At 25.7% G+C, this 25,117-nt stretch overlaps 6 protein-coding genes across 8 annotated transcripts; 4 read left to right on the top strand and 2 right to left on the bottom strand.

Moving 5' to 3' along the window:
* Positions 1 to 230: 230 nt before the first annotated feature.
* Positions 231 to 6,082, top strand: LOC126866401 (iron-sulfur clusters transporter ABCB7, mitochondrial). The gene is made up of 11 exons (XM_050619935.1): positions 231 to 578; positions 2,604 to 2,837; positions 2,896 to 3,103; positions 3,212 to 3,378; positions 3,448 to 3,726; positions 4,532 to 4,706; positions 4,774 to 4,931; positions 5,000 to 5,163; positions 5,234 to 5,363; positions 5,467 to 5,742; positions 5,808 to 6,082. Exons 1-11 carry the CDS (start codon positions 402 to 404, stop codon positions 6,057 to 6,059), a joined length of 2,220 nt encoding a protein of 739 aa, XP_050475892.1. The 5' UTR covers positions 231 to 401; the 3' UTR covers positions 6,060 to 6,082.
* On the top strand, positions 5,934 to 10,816 carry LOC126866400 (interaptin). Of its 3 annotated transcripts, none has more exons than XM_050619933.1 (9): positions 5,934 to 6,082; positions 7,475 to 7,584; positions 7,793 to 7,944; positions 8,056 to 8,274; positions 8,345 to 8,464; positions 8,526 to 8,761; positions 8,821 to 8,890; positions 8,980 to 9,419; positions 9,488 to 10,816. In XM_050619933.1, the coding sequence occupies exons 1-9, from the start codon at positions 6,075 to 6,077 to the stop codon at positions 10,599 to 10,601; spliced, it is 2,469 nt and encodes an 822-aa protein (XP_050475890.1). In that variant the 5' UTR covers positions 5,934 to 6,074; the 3' UTR covers positions 10,602 to 10,816. The 3 variants fall into 3 exon arrangements, with proteins under 3 accessions (XP_050475890.1, XP_050475889.1, XP_050475891.1); XM_050619932.1 differs by lacking the exon at positions 5,934 to 6,082 and adding an exon at positions 7,078 to 7,226; XM_050619934.1 differs by lacking the exon at positions 5,934 to 6,082 and having other exon boundaries at positions 7,666 to 7,944.
* A 588-nt stretch (positions 10,817 to 11,404) lies between these two features.
* Positions 11,405 to 16,573, top strand: LOC126866399 (uncharacterized). Its single transcript, XM_050619930.1, has 6 exons — positions 11,405 to 11,756; positions 12,396 to 12,776; positions 12,857 to 13,239; positions 13,309 to 13,420; positions 13,636 to 14,080; positions 14,166 to 16,573. The coding sequence occupies exons 1-6, from the start codon at positions 11,708 to 11,710 to the stop codon at positions 15,595 to 15,597; spliced, it is 2,802 nt and encodes a 933-aa protein (XP_050475887.1). The 5' UTR covers positions 11,405 to 11,707; the 3' UTR covers positions 15,598 to 16,573.
* Positions 16,574 to 17,223: 650 nt separating this feature from the next.
* LOC126866407 (protein-cysteine N-palmitoyltransferase HHAT) lies at positions 17,224 to 19,764 on the bottom strand. Its single transcript, XM_050619948.1, has 7 exons — positions 19,358 to 19,764; positions 19,097 to 19,278; positions 18,587 to 19,018; positions 18,365 to 18,505; positions 18,080 to 18,297; positions 17,675 to 18,009; positions 17,224 to 17,541 (listed from the first exon to the last, which is right to left on the bottom strand). Exons 1-7 carry the CDS (start codon positions 19,473 to 19,475, stop codon positions 17,438 to 17,440), a joined length of 1,530 nt encoding a protein of 509 aa, XP_050475905.1. The 5' UTR covers positions 19,476 to 19,764; the 3' UTR covers positions 17,224 to 17,437.
* Positions 19,765 to 19,914: 150 nt separating this feature from the next.
* LOC126866413 (exodeoxyribonuclease) lies at positions 19,915 to 23,889 on the bottom strand. The gene is made up of 10 exons (XM_050619958.1): positions 23,317 to 23,889; positions 22,112 to 22,210; positions 21,799 to 21,877; positions 21,602 to 21,658; positions 21,138 to 21,398; positions 20,937 to 21,063; positions 20,720 to 20,863; positions 20,505 to 20,648; positions 20,237 to 20,417; positions 19,915 to 20,154 (listed from the first exon to the last, which is right to left on the bottom strand). Exons 3-10 carry the CDS (start codon positions 21,838 to 21,840, stop codon positions 20,037 to 20,039), a joined length of 1,074 nt encoding a protein of 357 aa, XP_050475915.1. The 5' UTR covers positions 21,841 to 21,877; positions 22,112 to 22,210; positions 23,317 to 23,889; the 3' UTR covers positions 19,915 to 20,036.
* A 252-nt stretch (positions 23,890 to 24,141) lies between these two features.
* Positions 24,142 to 25,110, top strand: LOC126866429 (UPF0449 protein C19orf25 homolog). The gene is made up of 2 exons (XM_050619996.1): positions 24,142 to 24,555; positions 24,725 to 25,110. The coding sequence occupies exons 1-2, from the start codon at positions 24,369 to 24,371 to the stop codon at positions 24,928 to 24,930; spliced, it is 393 nt and encodes a 130-aa protein (XP_050475953.1). The 5' UTR covers positions 24,142 to 24,368; the 3' UTR covers positions 24,931 to 25,110.
* Positions 25,111 to 25,117: the final 7 nt, after the last annotated feature.

The raw sequence follows: 25,117 nt of genomic DNA, 5'->3' as shown, positions 1-25,117 counted from the left end.
AACTTTAGTCAATTTGGTTCAGAGAAGAAAAGATGTATCATAGGTATATGTATGAAGACAATCATGTGTAAATATAAATCATATAATCTAATAAAAATACCATCTTAATCCTTAGCATTACCTTTCTAAATATTACCAGAGAGGAATTCCCTCTCTGATATTACCTACATACTACTTGTACGTATGTTGAACATATAAATGGTAGATGGATAGTATCTCTCTCTGACAGTACATATATGTATATTCAATCAGAGACTCTAAATGCATATACATATAATAGCACACTTGTATAGCCAATAGCCGGTGTGGGTTATTAGATTTGTATTTTTATCATGATCTAATAATCTAATTTGTGAATTTTGCTTTTGTATTGCCATTTGTGAATAAATATTTCTAGCATAATGTTAAGTATTATTCTATGTCGTCGCATGTTACGGACTGGATATAATGAAAATAATCTCTGGACCAGATCATTTGTAACGTGTTCAATTAAATCACGAAGACAAATTACTTATCGCGAAGAAGTTTTATCTCACATTTTGACACGTACTCTAATATACCCTGCCATTGGAATTAGGGTAATATTTTTAATTTACATATTCTACCTTCATAAAATATTATAAACATTAATCAAGGATTTATAACAATGTTTTTTTGAAATATTGGGTGTTTACTAATTCTCCAATTATTATTGTATCAAGTTTAAATCATGGAAATTAGTTAAATGTTTATTAATTAATAATAAATAAATAACATATAACATGTTAAGTAATGTTAATTAAACAGGTATTTATTTCAAAGCATTTCTTTATTGCTTCTGCAGATATAACATTTACATAATGGGTAGAACTTCAAGAAAACGTCATCAAAAGAAGAAGCTAAATAAAGAAATAGCAGAAAATACAGAAGACAGTTTGATGCATCTTAGATCTTGGTTATTAACAAAGAACTGTTCATCAGTTTATGATCTTGTTCCATTTAACTTTCTTATTACAGGACGAGGATTAAAAACATTAAAAGACATTAAAGTTAATGATATATTGATCAAACTACCTTATGAAATCTTAATAACAACATGTACATTATCTCAAAGCAATGTCAGTGTTTTATTTTCAAACACTGAACATTATAGTGCTCAATGTTTATTAGCTGTATTTATTTTGTACGAATCACATTTAGAAAGTGCTTCAAAATGGTATCACTATATTAATAGTTTACCACGAAATCTAACAAATCCAGATTTTTGTACACAAAAAGAAAAGAATTTGTTACCAACATTAATTACAGATTATATGAATGAGTTCCATAAAATACATAATGATTTTCGATTATTAATTAGATCTATGAATAATTTGAAGTTAAATAGAGAATCTCATTGTCCTCATTGCAACTTACATCTTAAGAAAATAATTACATTTGCAAAATACAAATGGGCATATTATATTGTTAATACAAGAGCTGTATACATAGATGCAGCTGAAATTGAGAAAAATCGAGATATTACTATTAATATAAAACAACCAAATAATTTAGCCTTAGCACCATTTTTAGACTTATTTAATCATAATATACATACCATAACACATGCATCTGTAGTTACAAATAAAAATGGGAATAAATTTTACCAAATTGCTACCTTAAATTCATTTAATTTAGGATCACAAGTTTTTATCAATTATGGTGCACATAATAGTCTTAAATTATATGTCCATTATGGCTTTTTTATATCAGATAATCCATTAGATGAAATTTATTTTGATATTTCTGATGTAAAAGTTTGTTTTGATGTCCCAAAATTTAAATTGGATTTCATTATTTCTAATAATTTACAACAAAACATGGCATTTACAAGAGATGGTTTAAATTATAATGCACTCTGTACATTATTCATAATGAATACAAAATTACAGAAAGATCATTGGAATGCAAAATTATATGGAAATTTATTTATGTCAGAGGATATAATAGATGCATATAATATAGCAAAACCAATTTTAAATTTGAAAAAAAATGTACTACTAAATCATTTGACTACTATGAAAAAACTGAAATATTATACACAATGTTTTTCAATTGCAATAAATCTTGTAGAAGAATATATTACAATATTAAATGAATCACATAACAGTCTATGTACATTTCATTAATTTGATGAAAATATATAATTGATAACATAAAGATATAATTTGTAATATATATATAGGAGAATGTTTGTTGTAAACGAGTCATTTAGAAACTAAGTTTATAAACTATATAAATTAATAAACTAATATGTACTGAGAATTTCTTAATTTTTCCAGAATACATGATTAGATTTCTGTTTCAGGTACCAAATGATTTTGATAGAATTGATTATTTTGAGTTTTGTATGACTCATATTCAAACAATTTATACCTTTACACTACTTTAATAAAAACAATAGCATTATTCATTACATTTTATTTGTTTTTCTACCATGTGAAATAAGATATATCTTCATTTATTTATAATTTTGAACAAAATATTTTTGCATTTGACAAATTATTAATAGTATCTAAGGAATCTTTAAAATGTTTAATAATATTTTTTATTAATGTTCAATACAAGTTTAATTATTTTTATAGTGTTGCAGTGGAAATGTAATTGATCGTACACAGAAAAAGAAATCTATTATAAGTTCTGTTAAATTTCCATTGGTAATACCTGGATTTACTGGGGGAAAATCAGGACAACAAAAAAGAGATTGTTTTCATCCTGGTGTATCTAGTTTAAGCCATGAATGTATTGATGTTCAAGAAAGGGAGGCAATTAAATCTGCAAATATGATTAGAGCAATGCTTAGATATATTTGGCCAAAAGTAAGTTATCTTAGAGACCTAATTAATATTGTAATAATATAGCTATATCTATTCATAGGATGATCCAGATATTCGAAGAAGAGTTAAAATAGCCATGGGTTTACTTGTTGGTGCAAAAGCTCTAAATGTTGGCGTTCCTTTCATTTTTAAATGTGCAATAGATACTCTTAATACCCAACACATGGCAACTACTGGTAATGCCATTTTAAGTCTAGAAACTGGATCAGATACGGTTGCAACAGTAGCAACATCATTACTTATTGGATGTATGTACAAAAATCATATAAATTATTATTATAAAAAGAATATTCTTTCTGACTTATAAGTTGTTGAGAGTAGATATTTTCTATTAATATTATCATATTGAAAAACAGATGGAATAGCACGTGCTGGTGCAGCTGGATTTAGTGAATTGAGAAATGCAGTATTCGCAAAAGTTGCTCATCATTCTATTCGTAAAATAGCTAAAAATGTATTCTTGCATTTACATAATTTAGACATGGCTTTTCATTTAGGTAGACAAACTGGAGCATTATCTAAAGTAAGATAATTTTATTGTTTCTATTTTTATTATTTGAAATAATCATTTATTCAATACAAATTGTTGTAGACAATAGATAGAGGGAGTCGTGGTATAAATTTTGTATTAAATGCTATGGTATTTAATATTATTCCTACTGTCTTTGAATTATCATTAGTTAGTACAGTCTTATATTTAAAATGTGGAGCAGAATATGCAAGTATTGCTCTTAGTTGTGTTGGAATTTATGCATTATTCACATTGGCTATTACTCAATGGCGAACGAAATTTAGAATTTTTATGAATCAAGCAGAAAATGAAGCAAGTAATAAAGCAATAGATTCACTTATCAATTATGAAACAGTAAAGGTATATTTTGTACTTTATTCATTTTTACAATTGAATGGGTTACTGTAAGAAGGAGGCAGCTTCACTTTAAGATAATTTGAGCAAATCAACAAAAATCAAGTACTGCTTCAAACATGTTATAAATTTATGGTCAATCTATATACATGTTAATGTACTCTTAGACTAAATATAAAATCTATACGTTTCTTATTGTTCAATAAATATGATTTTCAATATTGGAGCTACTTTCCTTTTGTGCCAAAAATAGGAACAAAATAGTAAATTACTAAAAGAATTAAAGAAATTTAAAAAGAGATTATATTTTATTATAATCATGACTATAATGATTAATGCATTTAAAAAGAATGATATTTGAAGTATATGGTGTAGAATCATCTTCAAATAACTTATCCTCTCAGAAGCCTATTGTCTGAAGTTTTTTGGTTTTGTTATAGAACCATATCTTATTTTCTGCAACGTACTTCTTTGCAAGTTCTAACGGGCCTTTATATTTTGAAACTTTTAATGGTAAGAAGTTTTTATATGTTGATTGAAGATTATTCATTGTTATAAATGTTTGCTTTTTGATATTGAACATTTTTACTTGTTCAAATTCATTCTCAATGTATTTAGTTGTGCCTCTTTACTTAGAGCTAATTCCTTTTTCCACTAAGTCTAAGATCACATTTTTTTTAATGAAACGAAATGAAAAAAAGTAGAGCTGCCTCCTTCTTGCTACAAATCCTTCAATTACGATATCTATATTTCCATACAATTTTAATATTTGTACTGTATAAATAATTTATTTTTATATCTTTTATGTTAGTATTTTAATAACGAAAAATTTGAAGCTGAAAGATATGACGAATCGTTGAAGAAATATGAAATTGCATCACTTAAAACAAGTACAAGTCTAGCAATGCTAAATTTTGGACAAAATGCTATATTTAGCGCTGCACTTAGTTTAATAATGGTACTAGCATCCAATAATATTATAGAGGGTAATTTTTTAATGTTTACAATGTACATAACATAAAGTGTAAATTTTGATGTAATATTTAAATGTAGGTACCATGACAGTAGGAGACTTAGTAATGGTTAATGGTCTTTTATTCCAACTATCAGTTCCCTTAGGATTTTTGGGTTCAGTATATCGTGAAGTTAGACAAGCTCTCATCGATATGCAAACTATGTTTACTTTGATGGCAATGAATACTGCTATTAAGGTACTTATACATACTTTCTAAGATTTATTGATTATAAGTAATTAATACAGTTTATGATATAATACCAGTCTAAAGAGAATGCAACGCACTTTCATATAACTTCAAAGAATTCGGATATTGAATTTAAAAACATTAGCTTTCACTATGTTGAAGGCAAGCCTATTTTTAAAGATATTAATTTTACTATTCCAAGTGGTAAAAAGATAGCTATTATTGGCGGATCTGGTTGTGGGTAAGTTTTAAATATAATATACATAATTTTTAAAAAAGTAAAGTATTGATTAATAATATATGCTTTTTAGTAAAACAACATTAGTAAGATTGTTATACCGATTTTTTGAACCACACTCTGGAGCTGTTTTTATAAATGGACATAATATTCGAGACATTGATTTAGATATCTTAAGAAAATCAATAGCAATTGTTCCTCAGGTAATTTTATCATTTATTATCAACTTAAATCATAAATTTTAATTAAAAAAAGATTTAGTAATATACATATAATTAAAATATTAAAATCAACAAATTATTCTAGGACACTGTTCTCTTTCATGAAAGTATCTTTTACAACCTTCATTATGGTAATTTATCTAAAAGTAAGGAGGATGTTTTTGAAGCTGCCAAAATGGCAAATTTACATGATTCCATTCTTAAATGGCCAAAAGGATATGATACACCTGTTGGAGAACGTGGTTTAAAGTTAAGTGGTGGTGAAAAGCAACGAGTAGCAATTGCTAGAGCAATTTTAAAAAATAGCCCAATATTAATTTTTGATGAAGCCACATCATCTCTAGATTCTATTACAGAACATGTAAGTTCCTATTATATGTTAAATGTTATTACTATAAATATTTAACTCTGATAACATACTTTCAGAATATTCTTGAAGCATTACGTAGAGCAACTGTTGGCCGGACTTCCATTGTTATAGCCCATCGATTATCCACTGTTATGGATTCAGATGAAATTTTTGTATTAGATAATGGTAGTTTGATTGAAAGAGGAACACATGACTCTTTATTAGCGGTGCCAAATTCTTTATATTGCAAATTGTGGGAAACACAACACATAGGAATGCTCAAATCTAGTCAAGAAAAAGATAATAACTGTAGAACTCCAGGAGTTTGAAACAGAAATTGTATAATGCACAGGTAATAATGTCATACAATCTTGAACTTGAAATTAACCATTTGAACATACTGAGAAGTCTATATATATCTAAACAATAGATTCTTATTTCTATAATTTTTTTTGTTTATCGTAATCTATCAAAATGAACCAAAAATATTTCCAAAAAGTTGATTTGATTCTAATTGAACATTTCCCAGTTTTAATACAAAATTAATATTACGTAAGATTAAATATTTATTATTTAATGTATTATTATAAATGTATTATTGTAAATGCAACTAGCAGTGGTAAATTAGGCAAATTACTTGTAATAATAAAAATTTGTAACATAATAATATACATGTGCATTATATATAATATTTTTAATTTGTTACACAATTACAAGTCTGTGGTTAAATTTCCAAAGTATAATTATTATCACAATTAATGTTTGAAAAGTATAGTCGATAGAACGAAAATAAAAAGATAAGTAAAAATTTATTATTATTACTATTCCTCTTTATTCTATGTATACAGGGTGGTTGGTAACTGGCGGTACAAGTGGAAAGGGGGTGATTCTACGCGAAAAAAGAAGTCGAAAATATAGAATAAAAATTTTTCGTTTGAGGCTTTGTTTTCGAGAAAATCGACTTTGAATTTTCGCTTGGTACGCGTGCACTTTATCACGTCTCGTTGGAAAAATTTTTCTAAAAAGAAAAAAAAATTTTATTCTATATTTTTGACTTCTTTTTTCGTGTAGAATCACCCCCTTTCCGCTTGTACCACCAGTTACCAACCACCCTGTATATAGATTTATCACAAAATAGTAATATACGATATATAAATATTTTTAAATAAAATTGAAATATTTCATTCCTTACATATATACATGCATTTGTCATTTACAAAAATATGTTTTTAAGTATTTTCATTTGAACAGATTTCTTTAAATACATATAACTCTAAACAACATTGATTAGAGAAATGTTGTGCATTGGTTACCTTGGAAACTGGTTAAAAACAACTATGGATGCTGATTAGTCTTGAATAAGTTTGGATAATGATGTAATAATTTGTTCTTATAAAGCTATGCTAGTTGTGATGTAGAATTTGCAAATAAAACATGCAAACTGAAGTTCCTACGTTGCCTGTAGTACACTTTAATGCCCATAAGAATCTCAATAGGTAATCATAGTAGTGTCAAGCATTTTATAAATATTTTGATGTATATTTGTGATGTAAATTGAGAACTGAATACTTTGACGATGTGTCTGTAACAAACATTTTAGTATATATGTATATTGTTTTACAATTTAATTTTTTTTTATTTAATTTTTTCACATATAACAAATTTGTGTCATTTACGTATTCATTATATATTTAAATTGTATTTTCTACTATAGATCTTGAGAAATCTTATGTATAATTTACAGAAAACAAAATTCTAACTTAGGAAGGCCATCAGTGGAAACAAAAATTAATTCATCTCACAAAAATATAGCATATCTCTCCTATAAGAAAAAAAACCTACATCCTCTACTTGGTTTGTATTAAAATTTCAATAAGAATTAATACATTAATTCATAAAACATTAATTAATAGGCACTTTATTCTACTATTAAAGGATTTATAATATTTTATTTTTAATGTTTAAATTAATGAAGTAATTATCAATGTCTTTTAAACATACATGATCCACATGATCCCTGGATGTTTAAAACAATATTTTAACATTAATATTTAATATACAGTACGACCATATCAAAGTAATGTTCGACAATGTCCTTCTTTGGAACAATCAAAACCTAATAAGAGTAACATTGAACAAAGAGTTCTGTCTGCAAAAATGTTACGTATTAAAGAACTACAAAATCAGTTGGCGGATGCTCACTATCGATTAAATGTAATGATTTCAAATTGTATCACATAAATTTACATATTTCTAAAATTCATGTATATATCACAAGTATATGTTAATTACAGGCATATTGAATATAATTATATATTTCCACAGGAATTAGCAACTGAAAACAAATTATTACGAGCATTACAGAAAAGACAAGATTCTGCATTAAAACGTTATGAAGGAACAAATGCTGAACTTCCGCGGATTATTAATTCACATCATGAGGAATTGAGAGTACTTCAGATTAAATATAAAAAATTAAAAACTTTACAAAAGGAAACATGTAATTTATTAAAGGAAAAAGAAAATGAGCTTCAACAGTTACAGGTAGATATTAATATATATAACGTTTTCAAACAAAAAATGAAAATATCAATAGTTATATATTATCCCTTAGTCACAAAATAAACATCTATTACAACTTAGTAAGGATCGTAATTTGGGAGAGAGAGAAAAGTTACAAATAGAAGTTTCTGATTTAAATCATAGAATACAACAACAACAAGATACCATACAGGTAATCTCATATTTGTAACTGATTTCTTACATAATATTTATACATTTCATTATTTTATTAGACACTACATAAAAAGCTAACTCTTGAAACTAAAAGTTTAAAACAACAATTGCATCTAGAAATTTCTAAGCGTAGAGAAACACAAAAACATTTAGATGAAACAACAGAAAAATTAAGATCTTTAGAAAATTTACTAGATAATAGAGAACGAAGATTATATTATAGTGGACAATTATTGTTTCCTGATAAGAATCGACGTTTTGGCACACAGTCTCTCACAAACCTAAGAGATATTAGGTATGTGGAAAATATAATACTAAACTAATCATTTCTTCATATTCAGTGATTTCTTCTAGCTCATCAAATCCATTAAAGATACCAAGTAAAAACAAAAAATGGCAAACAGATATCCAAAAAGACAGTTTGGTAAAGATAAATTTTATTGTATAATTGTGTATACTATTTATATCTTCTGAAAATAGATATTATGTTCATCTCATATTGATAACTTTTAGCCCATGCTTCATACATCTGAATTAAATGAAAAGAACATCAAAACAGAGGAAAGGATAATTTCAAATCAAACTTTAGACTGTATAAAATCTGAAACAATGACAAACTTGGAACAAGTACGAAGATATCGTCTTCAAAAATCGCCATACAAAAATACATTGAATAATTCAGAAGAAAAATCCAGGGAAATAGATTTAGCTATAAACGAAAATTCAGAGTTTTCAATAGGTTTAGAAAAATCAGAACAATTAGAAAAACAACATAAAGAGGAGGAGGAATATCAAATAAGCGCAGGTAAATTTAGAAAAATATATAACAACCGAAAATGTCAAAATTTTATCAGTTCATCTGGAGGTAGTGAAAGCGAAAATGAAAATGAACATGAAAATGATAAAAATAATTATACGAATGCAACTAGCAATTCTAAGCAACTGCATGCAAGGTTTGTATGATTTGCATTTATTTTTATTTAAAATAATTATTTAATTGTAACATTTTATTATTTTTCAGATTAATTAGCAGTGCAGATGACACTTCAGATTCAAAAGATTCTGATTGTAAATATAGAAATAAATTGAGGGTTTTAGTAAGAGAAAGAAAAAATTCCTATGTAAGTGATTCAGAAATAGAATCTGAAATAAGAAAACAATCAATTGAACATTATTTGACAGTGAATCGTCAAAATGATACACTCAAATTAATTTCATCTGTTTATGATAATCAAGCTCATTATGACTCTGATAAAGAAACAGAAAAATTTACATCTTCAAAAAATATATTAAATGAATCACAGAATGTTTATCAATCTTTAATTGATGAAATGCATATAAAAACTAAAAATGTAGAAAATGAAAACATATATGCTCAATACGATATACACACAGAATATAGAAACTCAGGAAATATAGAAAACTATATGTGTGAACAAGCTCCACCTAAAATACAAGAATTTAATAATGTAAGTATGAAAAAAGATGATTTTAAAAATGAATCATCATTACAAACATATTTTAAAGAAGGACATGACGTATCATTCAAAACTAATAATATAGAGCCAGTAGATATTGAATCAAAAATATCACACACGAATGAAACTCTTTTTAATGGTACACAAAAAAGATCTTCTACACAAGATTTATTAAATTCTTCACAGAATTTAAATAAAGCAACAATAAACAAAGTAGATACAACAGAAGTAGGAATATTAAGTGAAAATATGCTGCTACAGAACCATAGTTTAGAAACAAAAAATAAATTAAATAAGAATGAGTTTCAAAATGTTGATATGATTTCACACAATGTACAATCTCATGATAATGATTCAGTTCATGATATATTAACTGATGTTAGTACTATGTCTGAAAGCAATATAAAAACAAAAATGACAGATTATAACAAAGAAAAGTTATTAGCATCAATGAAAGCTATTGATAATAATGAAAACATTGAATTTCTAAACCAAGATTATGAAAAACATAATGTAACAAGAAAAAAGCAAATGATAGAAAATGTGTTCCCTGATTTACCAACCCACATGAAGAAAAAGCAAGAAATTATTAAAGATATATTTGATACTGATGTAATTAAAAATGAATCAACAGATAATTGTAATAAATTACACTGAAATATAAATGAAAAAAAGAAAAATACTAAAATATCTGCAAGGACAAAACATAGATTATATAAATAATTATAATATGTATGTAACTATATTTTTTTTATAATACAGATATTACTATACATACATGTACATCTCTATTTTACGAGAGGTTAGGAACTTCTTATTTAATGTAATAAATTATTTAAGGATATGCTATTAAAAGCTTTGTACATCTTTTACCCTAATTTTAGTTCTTTAATAAATATCTATTATATTTATAATTTAAGTGTCTATAAATTATTAGATTTATTTTATGGTTCTCAGTGTCAATATATGCGGAGTGTACATATATGTGTATTATGTAATTAATGTTACATCAATTATATTTATATTTATTTTGTATATTTGTTGGTAATAAAGAAACAATAACATCTAATAAACAAAGTATTCTAGAATACATTAAATTACATATATTAATTAAAATTATACTCAAATTCACAACGCGTAATTACAAACTTGAAAATATAACTATATCAATACGTATATATATATATATTCTTTAAATTACTCATAGTTACCTACAAATTTTGAGTTTTCTACAGCAATTGAAAAGATAGTTCAATTAGTCACAATGGTGACATTATGTAGATATAATATAATATCACTTATTTGAATAAAGAAACTGATATAGATAATATTTTATTCAAAAAGGTATGGTTAACAATAATATATATTAAAAATATGATTATTAAAAATAAAAGGATACTCATATTTAATATTTAGACTATATTTAATTTTACATTACATTTAATATTACCTGTAATATTGTAATATGTACTTAATTATAAATGATAACAAAATAGAAATTTTTTATTTGTAAATTGCACAATCTGTTACCTAAATAAATAACCATCTTCGGAGATGTAACATTTTCGGTTATATAAAAATAAACTACAAATTTTTACATCAAGTTTTACATGCGTATACAGATCTTTGTTTCACAGATTGGCAATACTGAACTCAGGACTCAGGATTGACAAGAAAGGAAGCAAACAAGGAAGCAACAAAAAGGAACCTGTTGTGCACAGAAGGCAGTGGAATGAAGATACGCCGCGAATACAAATCCCATAATGAACACCAAAATAAACCATGAATATGCTTCTAATTCATATAACGGAGGTATTTGTTTATTCGTTTTAAGTAACTGATATTATCATCTCCTGAATGTAGTAATATTAATAAAAAATATACATACTTTGTTAAGAACATAGTAAAGAAGAATTGAAAAACCGTCTGCTGGGCGTCCTTATGGCGTCTGCTAGAATGACGCTTGAAAAACAAATTTGATTTCCATATGTAAAAAAATAAAAATTAATTTTTTCATAGTATTTTAATATTTTGCAATATTAAAAATGTAACAAATTTTTTATTATTTTTATAGAATAACAAAGTTAATATTTAAGAATTTTTTCGAAGACCGTCATATGTCATAATGTTAATAAAAATTTATACATTTATTGTTCAATAAATATTAACATTTGGCACGATGAATAAAATGAAGATATATCACTGAAACTCCTTAATAAAGAATCGAAAATTCATTCCATAAGTTTATGTATTCTTTCACATTGCAAAATTTGTAGTCATATTTTAAATAATGAAAAATGTAAGCTTATTGATTATTAACTATTAATTTTTTATTATATAAACTGGTTTGTTTTATTTACGAAATGAATATATATTAATTTTTTCTAAAAACTTTTTAAAAATATACCATAATAACAAAATCATTTCATTTTGCAATAATGACCATTTTAGGTATTATGGGAAATGATAGTCCAGGTGCATTATTAGATATGCTTGCAGAAGTTGCATCTCAGACGTTACATTCAGAGAAAAAGCGTAGTAAATTATTATTACCATCACAATGCAAGTCAAAAACAGATTATGTAAAAAGGAAGGCTCATGAATTGACCTTTAATGTGCCACAGCTTCTCTCTATGCCTGCATCACAATTAGTTAAACAATTTTCTATTTTCACAAGTGATGAATTAAAAAGGCAATACTCATATACATGTGCTCTTGTCATTGGATGTGTACAAAAATATACTAGTTTTGCAAGCGAAGGAAGAGCAAGAATGTCTATTAAAGCACATTTAGCAGAACATTTAGAATATTTAAAAACTAATAAAGAAGCGTGTAAGTAAACATAACATTTACACCTGCTTATAAGGAAAGAAGTTATCTATTAATTATAAAACATAAATTATATTTTATAGATAAAACTTTTACTGCAAAGTCAGTAAGTTACAAAAATTATAAAATTAGTCCTCAAAGTAAGAAAAGCAGATTACAACAATCACGGAAACCACAGGAAACATTAAATAAGGAGAATAAGAATGTTATTACAGAAAAATCAACAAATTACTTAAGAAATATTCTGTTAAATGATTCTACTTTTAATGAGTTAGATAAAAAGAAAAATGTTGAAACAGTAGAAAATTCAAAAAAAATACATGATTCTGAACAGAAAGATACAGAAAGAATGGATTTTAAAGTTCTTGGAGATCATAGTTATTTTGAACGCTTAAAAGATGAAATTCCTAGCAAGAAAGAAACATCACCATTTAACAATTCTCTTGAAAATGTGACAGATGAAAATGTAAGTAGTAAATATGAAATAAAAATATAATTTGTGTAATTTTTAAATACAATCTTTTTCCTTATGTAGATTGTACTTATGGTTGTTGGTGCTGACAGTGTTCATATGAAAGAATATCCACGTATTAACAAAAAATTGTCAGAAAAAATCAATCAAAAATCTGATACCATTTATTTGCCAGGTAATTGGATAAAACATTTATAATACTTTAATACATGTATTATATCCGAAAACATTGAAATGTACGGATGGTACAATAAATACAATTTTCTTACTTACTATAATACTTTATATGTGTCATATTATCGTGTGTCTTATTTATATAATATAAATACATACATTTATGTTTATTTTTCTTTATTCATATGTAATATAAATATTTTGGTTTATTTCCAGAAATATCATGGCCAACTGAAAATGGTGACAAAAATACAGAAATTATAACTAGTAAACCCAAAGGGAAAGCAAAATTTATAGGTACTAGTAAAGAGGAAAGAGAAATGGCATTAGCTTTTATGGATCGTATAAAGAAAAAGGGAAATCCAACTGGAAGTAATCTCGAATGTCGAATTTGTAATCCACCACGAAGTTTCACAGCACCTACAACATTGGTGTCTCATTATCGCAGTCATGCTGGAATAAAACCATATGAGTGTCGTATATGCAGAGCAGTTTTTACGAGAAGACATAGTTTGAAATATCACATGTTAATTCATCAAAATCAAACGCGATTTACATGTGCTGATTGTGGAAAGAAATTTAGGCATCCATCACATTTCAGAGAACACAGACGTAGACATACTGGTGAAGCACCATTTGGATGTGATGATTGTGGACAACGGTAAGCAAAATGTAGAATACAATATATTAAAAATATTTATAATATAACACTTTTTTATTAAAAAAGATATTTTTATATTAATCAGATTTAAAACAAGAAACACTTACAAACGTCATTTAAAAACAAGACATGGAAAAGTTCTAACAACTACTGGAGAGTTGCTGTATCTGTCGGAAGAAGATTTTCAAAAAGTTCGAACTAATAGAAAGAAAAAGAATAATACAAATAAAGATCACATGATAGATGAGGGCATAATTGCAACAAAAACAATCATGCATTGTCAAAATGATAATGACCAATTACAAAATACTGCAACTGAGGAATATATTATAAATAATGATACCACTGATAGTGATAAAAATTGGAAATCAAGTGATACAATACAAATTATTAAAAATTGTTTTGAAACTTACGAGGTGTGTTCAGAACCTCATTTAAATAAGACTGAATCGATAGAGACTGAATTATCTATAAAAAATAGAGTTTTTAATAAAGACGAAAATAGTTTATCAGATGAATATCCAGATAAAGTAGAAGATAAACTGCCACAGTTGCAAAGTGGTTCTTATATTAAGTTAGAAATAGTTAAAGATGGAAATAATCAAATTATATGTCATGATAATGTTGGTCAACCTGAAATAATTTATCATAATATAAATGAAGCACCATCATATATTAAAGTAGAATATAGCAACTTAGTTAATGACTTAGAAAATGAGAATAGTATAGAATTTCAAGAAAATTTTAAGTTCTCTGAAAATCAAATTAAGAATCCTATACAAATAATTAATGAAACTGAAAATTATTTTGATGAAGAATCCAATAATTCTGTAAGTAAACAACAAACAAAATTAATGCAAGCAGATACCCATATTAAAACGAAGAACAAAGATAGCAATAAACATATAATACTTAGTCAAGAACATATCAAATATGAAAAAGAAAATAGTGATATTACTACTCTTAATTGCAAACCTTTTCAAGAAATGGAGACCCATGAGATTGTTTCAGAAGACTTAATAGATTTAAATACATTGCAAGGAATTAATCAAATTACTAATAAAACAATATCAATTACGGATACCTTAGCGAACCAAAATGAAGATTGTCTATTACAAGAAGATAAAAAATTAAGCAATTATCAAACAGTTATAACAAATTTGATAAAGAATCGAGTGATTGTATCTCCAAATTATGTTTTTGAAAAAGATCAAAAGTTATTAAACCAAGTTGAGCAACGCTTATATATTCATAATGAACCTTTAACTAGTATAGTAGTACAAAATAAATGCATTAATATATTTCCACAAACCCAATCAAAAACACAATTAAATAAAAGTAAAAAATTTACACTCTTGAATAAACACATGCAAGCTATTAATGTAAAGCAAAATGAAAATCAAAATACAATTTTATTGTTGACCAATAATACGTTACAAAATAATATCCTCAAAATTGATCAAAATAATACTGCTGATACTGAAATTAAAGAACAGATATTTGAGAAAAGTAAGTAAGCATTAAAAGTTTTTTAATTTTTTCTGAATCAGGCATTCGCATTAAAAAAGATATAATTTTAAGATAAATTCCCTATTTCTATAGATACAGTTTTAATAAAAATACACTTGTAGTATAAATAATACTACAATAACGTTTTGAATTTTTGTATATGTAAATATTGTTAGAAGAAGTGTAGATTTAATAATTTTTTATTATTTGAAGAAAGAAAGTTCAATATATATAATAATAATTCTTCAAAAAAGAATGCATTTAATAAAATATTTTTACATGATTTCAATCATATAAAACACAGTATTAGCACAGCTTTGATATATAATAAAGTTTAAAAATTGAATAAAAATGCATTTATATATATACATACACATATATTGTTTTCAAGTGACATAAAATTATTTCTAAAACTGTTTAACCTATAATTTCTGGAAACAAATTATAGATGTCACAAAGTTTTTATTAGGCATTCCAGATGTTAAAGTTGAAAAAATAGCGTTTATTAAATTTTCTATAACAATTTTTTATGTATATATTAACAAATCAATTATACAAAAGTTATTATTAATTTACTTATTACAATAGAAATATAGATACTTAATAACAATTATATTTGTTTGTGTGCCAAATATTGGAAAATGTAGTACAAATTCATAATTTGCTTAGTCAAACAGAAATTTTTAATATCACTGGTGGTTGCTTTCTAAGTTCTCATATATTTTGCTTAAATGAATTACAAAAATATTGTTTATTATATTTTATATTTATTTTAAGCAATTTATGGAGAATGTATTACCTGTTTCTATTTGTAGCACACTTTCTTCTTTTATACATATAGATCATATTTTTATCGCAAAATGTACAACATTTATAAACAGCAAATAATCATTCATTGTGCTATCTTTTTTAATATTTTGAAATACTTATATTTCTTCAAATATAGCTCAAAAATGTCTTCCATACAAATTTAAAGTTTTCTTGATATTATACATATTCTCAACGTTTTCTTATAAAAATATATAAACAATTTATTATTATTATCTTCAGATATTAATGTTCAAGGAATAATATAATATATTGAATATATTTTCTGAAAATAGTTGAGTAATTTATATTGCAGTATTTCATTACAGAAAAATAAATTCTAAAAACTCAAATTATTATACGTAGGTAACTTTTAAAAATTTTCTTTCGCTCAAAACAATGATTATAAATATCAATGAATAAAAATGATAGTGAAATTAACATGCATAAATAACAAATTCGGGTTTTTTACTGCTTGAAGCTTAATATTGAAAATTTGTACAAAAATTTGTATATCTTTTCTAAAGATAAAGTACAACTAAAACTTTTTAATGAAAATATATTTTAATGTAAAGTTTCAAAAATAAAAATGTGAGTGTCTTAAGGTATATGAATAAGACAGAAGCATTTCCTGTATCACTGTAGAAACATGTAAACAAATGAATTGATTAAATATTATATAAAACATAAAAGGAAAGAAGTAAAAAATTATTTTCGCAAAAATTTATATATTACGAAATATAATGTGCCTTGCAGGTATGATAAAGTTGGTTATTAATAGTATATCATAAATACAATAATAATTACATAAAAAATATTCATACATATACTTTGTACTAATTTTTTATTATCATTTGTAATAAACGTTAAAGGTTTATAACAATGTTAATATAAAAAGTAATTTTAGTTATATATTGTATTTTTATACTCATTTTGTACTTAAAACAATAAAATGTTTAAAAGTTATTTGATAATATAATTATGAACAAAATATACATTTTCTCAAAATATATTGTATAGTGGTGTGTAATTCTCAGCTTTTTATAGTTTTGAATATTTTTGTAATTCCCAATTTTTTATATCTATAGAAACTTGACAACAGCAATAAAGGAAGAAGAGTAATACAAATGTACTATACCATGTATCTGTAATGAAACATGCAAAAATTTAAAGTAAACAACTCTGTGAACTACACAAAAATTATATAATACATATTTGTTCACTTTTATTTGAAATAATAAAGTTGTAAATAAGTTGTAAAATACAATAAAATAGTACCATGTAGTATTCTAGAGATGTAAGTATTTCCAATTTCTTCTCCAACAAAAAAGTAAAAATTAGATATTACAGAAATTGCTAATAGAGGACTTGCTAAGATGCAATGAAATCGTCTCGCATTTGTTTCTGACAGATATCTTTTTCGTACATTTAAAAAATATTTGTTTTTACCAGTTAATTTGATTAAACTTTCAATATTTAATCCTACAAAATTTAAAAATGCCCAAATAAAAATGTTTATCTGCATCCCATGCCATAAAAAAACGAATGTAAAACATAAAAACGAAGCGAGTAATTTGTTAAAATTTGATTTCAATGAAGGTACATAAATATACCTGAAAAATATTTTGTGTTTTGAAAATTTTCGTTATAATTACATATCATATTTATACATTTCAATCATACCTAATAAGAAACTTGTATAAGCCTTGATCAAAATATTTCCACATGTCAGAATACAAATGAATTCTTGCTACACATTTAGGTTGAGGGGGAGCTTTTACATTATCTATTGCACATAAAGTGTGATTGAGTCCATATACTACGACATACTTAATTAAAAAAAATTGCCCCATACAATATCCTAATCCATATAAAGCCCATGGATTTAAATCCTTAATAACCTGCTTTTATGAAAAGAAATAGATAGATTTTCAGTGAAAAATACTATATGTAGAAAAATAATTTTACCTCTGGATGATATTGTATTGCACTAAAATAAAGAAAATGCAAAAACAAGTTAGCGAACAGTATCCAGAAAATGTATCTAATGACATTAAAAAGAAAATTTCCAAGATTTGCAGGTCTCAAAAATTGAAATGATCCTTTTACCTGTAAGAATGTAAAAACGTATTTCTCATTTGTTCTCAATAATTAAAAACAAACACGATTTTAATAAAATATGATACATACAGAATTAATGAATTCCTGATATAAAACTAGTGGTCCTAAGGATAATGTAGGCAAATATAAACAATATGCCAATTTGTATAAAAGATTTTGTACAAAAAAGAGTATATAATCACATTTATTTTCTAAATGTGATTTTATATTATCCATACTGTAGCTAATGCTTCTTAGTTGAACCCAACATAATATATGAGTTAAAATGTAGTGTTCTTCATCATTTAATTTCAATGTATTTTGGAAGAAACCACCCGGAATTTTAAGAAAATGTATTATAAATAAAAATAATATATTTATCATCCATATAATAGATTTGCCACGTTTGTATGTTAAAATATAGAGTATACTTGGATGCATTAATGCACATAACATACTGAAGGTTCCAATACAATAATACAAAAATAATAAAGATATAAGGATGTACCAACAACACAATAGCTGCAGAAACATATAACATTGTTAGTGAAATAATTAGAGAAAAATAACAAAATATAGAATAATACTAAATTGTCACACCATAGAATTTGATATAATCTTTATAAAATGACTGATAAAGTGATGCAGAAATAACCAAGGTATTAATTTTATCATCAATGGTACCCATATTCTCCATTCTTCATCAGAAACATCTTGTTTCCTTCCAATCCATGTCCATCCTGGTGCAAAATCACCATACAAATCATCATAATTAGTAAAATCTAAAAGTTATGCATATAGTTTGAAATATAGATATACATTTATAACAGATAGACATAAAATAAATGCTTAAATTCTTACAAGAATTAATTAAAAATACTTCATAAATGGAATATAATACTGCACCAGTCCACAGAAGAAAATATAAGAAACTTTCATATTTATATAATTTAATAATCCTGTCCGTTGCCGAAGTCATTTCCAATTACAATTAAATTTATCGATTCGTTTTTGTTACAGTTATTGTTTTTATTCTTCAATCATTATTGATAAAGGATCGTAAGATTTTTACGTTATACATTTTGTTAAAAGTTGATTTATTGAGGTTTGAATGAAGGTACTGTAATTTATTTCAGAACCGTCGAAAACAATTATTTAAAAAACATAAATGGTAGTAAATACTAGAGGTAAAATGTATCAAGTTTTATATCTGACATTAGGTTAGGCCTCAAAAGTATCATTTATGTTAGGTTAATAATAAAATTATATTAATTCAATATATTGAATACTACTTAGAAATGTATTTTACACAGTGTAGTGAAAAATAAAAGGATTCAGATATCCATTATCTGTAAATATTTATTTCTATTAAAAAAATCAGATTTTATGTTGTTACTGTAATAATAAATATGAAATGATATTTTTCAAATAAAATTTTATTTTTAGAACACGAAATAAATAGGTTAAATACAACAAAGTTAGTAAATTACTCGAACACATAATATAATTATAAAATATGCATTCAGTTATACATATTTAATTATATGTTAATGTAAAGTACAATAGGACAATGATCACTGCCATACACTTTATCCCTTATAACATTGTCACAAACATTATCCTTAATTTGTTCTGACACCAAAAAATAATCTAGTCTCCTATATAAAAGATTATAAAATATAATATAAAGATTACATTTTTAATATTTAAATTCATAATAAACAAATTTTTTATACTCACCATCCTATATTTTTACTACGTGCATTAGCAAAATATGACCAAAATGTGTATGCACCTTCCTTATCAGGATATAAAGCTCTAAAAGTATCCACAAATCCTGCATCTAAGAAATCTGTCATACCACTTCGTTCCTCTTGTGTAAATCCAGCATTTTTTTTATTCGTGTCTGGATTTTTGAGATCTAAACGAATTATGAAAGTAGTTTTTATAATTTCATTAATTTTCAAAAATTAGGAAGAAATAATTTAATGAATAAAAAGAATTCTACCTATTTTTTGATGAGCAACATTCATATCACCACAAATAATAACAGGTTTCTTTTCATCCAGATTCTTTACATAAGCTTTAAAAGCTTCGTTCCATTTTAATCTTTTTGGCAATGTTATTAATTTTTGACCAGCATTAGGAACATCTGTATACAGTTACAAAATTTAGTACATAATATCCACAGATTTTTATCCATATAAAGTCCGAATAACTTACAAACATTAACTAAGTAGAAATTTGAATATTCTGCAGTAATTAATCTCCCTTCGCTATCAAATTCAACATTATCTAAACCATATTTTATATCAATTGGTTTTTCTTTTGTATATAATGCAACACCACAATATCCAGGTTTTTTACCTATTTATAACATATATATAATTTGTTATTTTATAAATAAAAATTTATAATAGATTATAAAAAAGATCCTTACTCTCAAGAAAATAATAATGATATCCATTTAATTTAACTTCTTCAGGTAACTTATTTTTATCACATTTGGTCTCTTGTAATGCAATTATGTCTGCATCTTCTTTCAACATATATTCCATTCCATTTTTCTAAATCAATATAATATCAAACTGACATAAAATTTCATTAAAAGCTACAGAATATAATAAAATTGTTACCATACTTTAATGACTGCTCTTATGCCAGAAACATTCCAACTGGAAATTTTTAAATTATATTTGTTTCCTTTTGCATTTAACTTTGAACAACCAAAATCAATTTCATTTAAATTTGTATCTATTCTATTCAAAACTGATTTTTTGTCTGTTTTGAAACGCTTTGCAGTAGGTTCTTCGTTATCATCTGTATTAGGTTTAGACCTTTTCTTTGTTGCTTCTGATTTTACTTTATTCTTTTTTTCACCTTTAATTCCCATAGAATTTTCCTGATTCAAAATAAAAGCAAAATAAATATTTCTTTTATAAATTACTCAATATTTTGCAGTAACATATTCTATAACTGAATTACATAAAACATCTTGAACAAAGTGTTGCAATTACATTTATAAAAATATATATCCTAACACAAAATTATTGTTTTATTACACTGATAAAAATATTTAAAGTATGATTTATTTAATTGTCTAACCTTTGGAGTTCGAGTTTGTTTTGGAGGCATGTTGATTACGTTGTTACACAGAAATCGCTAAAAAATTATTTATATTATGATATCAACAATATCGAAATGACTTTTTTTATTCTATTTTACTATGTCATAAATGTTTGATCTATTTTAATATATCTAAAACATATAAAGGATATAACACACAAAGAGTAGTACGTTACCGGCACGATCCTGAAGGAAGTTTGAAAACTGCGCGATATCATGAATCTAATTCAATTGACTGTTTAACATACACGTATACTAAAAGAGAAAGATTTACATAAAGACAGACAACGTATTTAGGAAGATGAATTATTAATTCTTAAATTAAATATCTTGCATATATTGTTCTTTTATATTATGAATTTTTTAATTACCATAATTGAATTATTAAATTTATAGATAGAATATTAAAATTTATATTTAATTTGAAACTTAGAAATTTATAAAATGATAAGATACATATTTAAAACAAATGTATAATAAATGTGATACCTGGTAATACGAAATGTGAATGTGAAGTAATAGTAATAGCAGATAATAGTAGAGAGGAATTTCCTCTATGATAATAGTATATAGCTACGTAATTTATTTCTGAAAAAAATATATTTATTAAGAAAAATATTATGTGATCTTAAATTTAATACAAATTTCTATAAATTTAAATAATATCAAAAATAATTTATTGTTTATTTCTCTTTCAACATAGTACACATTATTTACATCCAAGGATAGTGAAAATGATTTATATTTCTTAATCTCAAAAAATTTTCATTTCATAATTTTTATGCATCATTTAATATGTATACATAATTTGCATTGATGATACTTTTTCCAAGAAGGAGCTTAGTTAAAGGAGATATATTTAAGTTGGTACGAGAGTATTCCAACTTTAAACATCAGTAACTTTATAATTCATTTGATGTAATCTTAATTTCCTTCTTAACGACTATATGAGAGCTTATAGGTATCAATAAGTGGGTCTAGACCCTAGTATGCATGTCAAAGCATCGATAGATGTAATAGCTGGTGACTGGTGCCTGTGTGGTCAATTGGCTATACCTGCCTATACACGCCATGATCTGTTTAGGGGGGGGGTAAGGTTAATTCGTACAAAAAAAGGCATGTTTTGTGAATTTTTTCTGACGATACAGTTAAAATTTCTTTTTTAAAACCAATAGTACATTAAAATATGACATTCGAAGAATATTGTATAAAATTTTCACGGAGAAATATTAAAAAATACGGCAATGGCAGCAATTTTTCGGACGTGTCTCGGAAAAAAGTATAATTGCGGTGCCCCTCAGAACGTGGTGCTGGGTCATCAGAAATCAAAAAATTAAAGTTCATTCGTTAGGTAACAGCTTTCCCCAGGTAACGCTGCGAAGATTTTTTCGAAATTTCAATTTTTCACTTTTTTGGAACATTTTGAAGGAAAAAACGCGATTTTGTGCGAAAATTTTCGGCTAATTTGTTATTTTAAAATAAAAATAATTAACAAATTTGAAAAAACTCTACAGTATTACCTCGCAAATTATGTACAGAAGTAGTTTTCAAAATTTCAACAGGATTGGTGCAGTAGTTTTGAAGTAATTGGGGGCACCGACTTTGAAAACGTGAGTTGTGGGGAAAACGCTTTAAAGTTTTGAATACTAAAAAATCTGGTATAAAACGTTCATAAGCGAATTTTATCGGTTCACCTCTTCACTAGCGTAGTAATTGTTGAAAAGACTAATAAAAAATCAATTATCCTATAATATTTTTTATGATCCTTCGTAATTTGATCTTCAACAGTCACTTTTATTTTTTTAGTTGACGCGCTATTTGTTGAAGTGCCTTCGTATTTACGTTTATGCGGAGGTACAATTTTTCTAGGTCGATATAATCTCGAACCAGTTGATTGTCTATCAGATCTAGTAACTTTTTTAGGCATTTTAGTAATAATTTAACACAAAACTTAATGAAAATAGAATATTTACTCCTACACTAAATTTTTTACTCTACACTGACAAAATATACAATACAGGTATAAGGAGGTTTGTACTTAAGTCGTTAAGTACTATAAATAGATCTGGGGGTAAGATTAGGTATTATATAGAGAAAAAAATGTCTGCGAAGTAACAATAGCGCGCTCGGGTCGAGTAGGTAATATCATCCAACATGTATAAAAATACTCGTAACTTCGTCAATTTTGCTCCAATCGACTTGAAATTTTGACACAATATTCTTAAGATGTTATGCATTCAATTAAAAAAATAAAAAAAAATGCAAAAAAAAATTTAAAACCTTACCCCCCCTTAAGGTTCCGTCATACGATCATATAAATAGATCTCAATCACGTTTCGGCATTCGCTAGGGTAAACCGACCGAATATTGAGTCTTAAAAAATCAATATGGAAGATCAACAAAGTTTGCGTTTTTACGAGACAGACAGAAATGAATAAAGTGCCTATGTTTTGTGTAATATTCATAGCATGTCACGCATGCGCAGAACGAGAACCTTGTTGTCCTCCATGTTGATTTTTCATAAATAGTCACAGCTTAATTTTCGGACGGTTTTCCCTAGGTTTCGGCAGTATATAAGTGTAGTGCCGTTTATATGACCGTGATCGTGGGTTCTGTGTTGTACTTATGTGTCTTATCCCTGTAAGAAAAAATTCCAGCACAGGGGAAGAAGGAAGGATTTGAGACAGACGAAATATCTACCTTTCTATTGATCTTTCTGATACAGATTTGCTTATGCTAAGCTCGTATGATATTAATGTTAATAGACTTAAGTGATTATGTGTACCTGTATGAATACATCATCAAATTAAATATGTTTAGTAATAAAAAGAACAATTTACCACCGAGACCTCATATTCCGGATTCTGAACATATATTAGAAGACCTTAATAATGCTCCTATAGATGACATAGCATTTAAAATAATTAATAAAGGTATTATTTACTTAGTTACTTTACTATAAATAACTGTAATAAGAATATTAAACTAATGTTTTAAGTCATAACTTCATTGTTTGCTTAATTATATATGTTTACTTCTTATAACAATTGTGTCATTATTTATTAATATTAATCTATGCGAAAATAAAAATTTTGTTCCCAGATAAAACTTTTGGAGAACATTCAATAAACACAAATACTTCTGATACCTATCAGAAGGTAAAGATGTATTTAAGTATAAAACAACAGTTAAGATATTTGGAAACTACCCTTGCAGAAAGAGAACAACAGCTGAAAGCTGATAACGAAGAAATAAGAAAACTTGCAGACAATATTAAGAAACAAGCACAAGCTGCATTAATAACATAAATTTTTTATATTTATAAATTCTACTGAAATCAACTGATTAATCCTTCATATGAAAAAAATTTTAATATACAATCATTATCAATTTCATATTGTTTTAATTATTAATGTAATGTACTAAAAATTAGCTAATTATGCAAAGTAATACTTATCATAATACATATATTTATATTTTAATTTATACATGTGT

Source organism: Bombus huntii, chromosome 6 (assembly GCF_024542735.1).
Source record: "Bombus huntii isolate Logan2020A chromosome 6, iyBomHunt1.1, whole genome shotgun sequence".
In the NCBI taxonomy this organism is placed as follows: domain Eukaryota; kingdom Metazoa; phylum Arthropoda; class Insecta; order Hymenoptera; family Apidae; genus Bombus; species Bombus huntii.
This window is presented reverse-complemented; position numbering and strand designations above follow the sequence as displayed.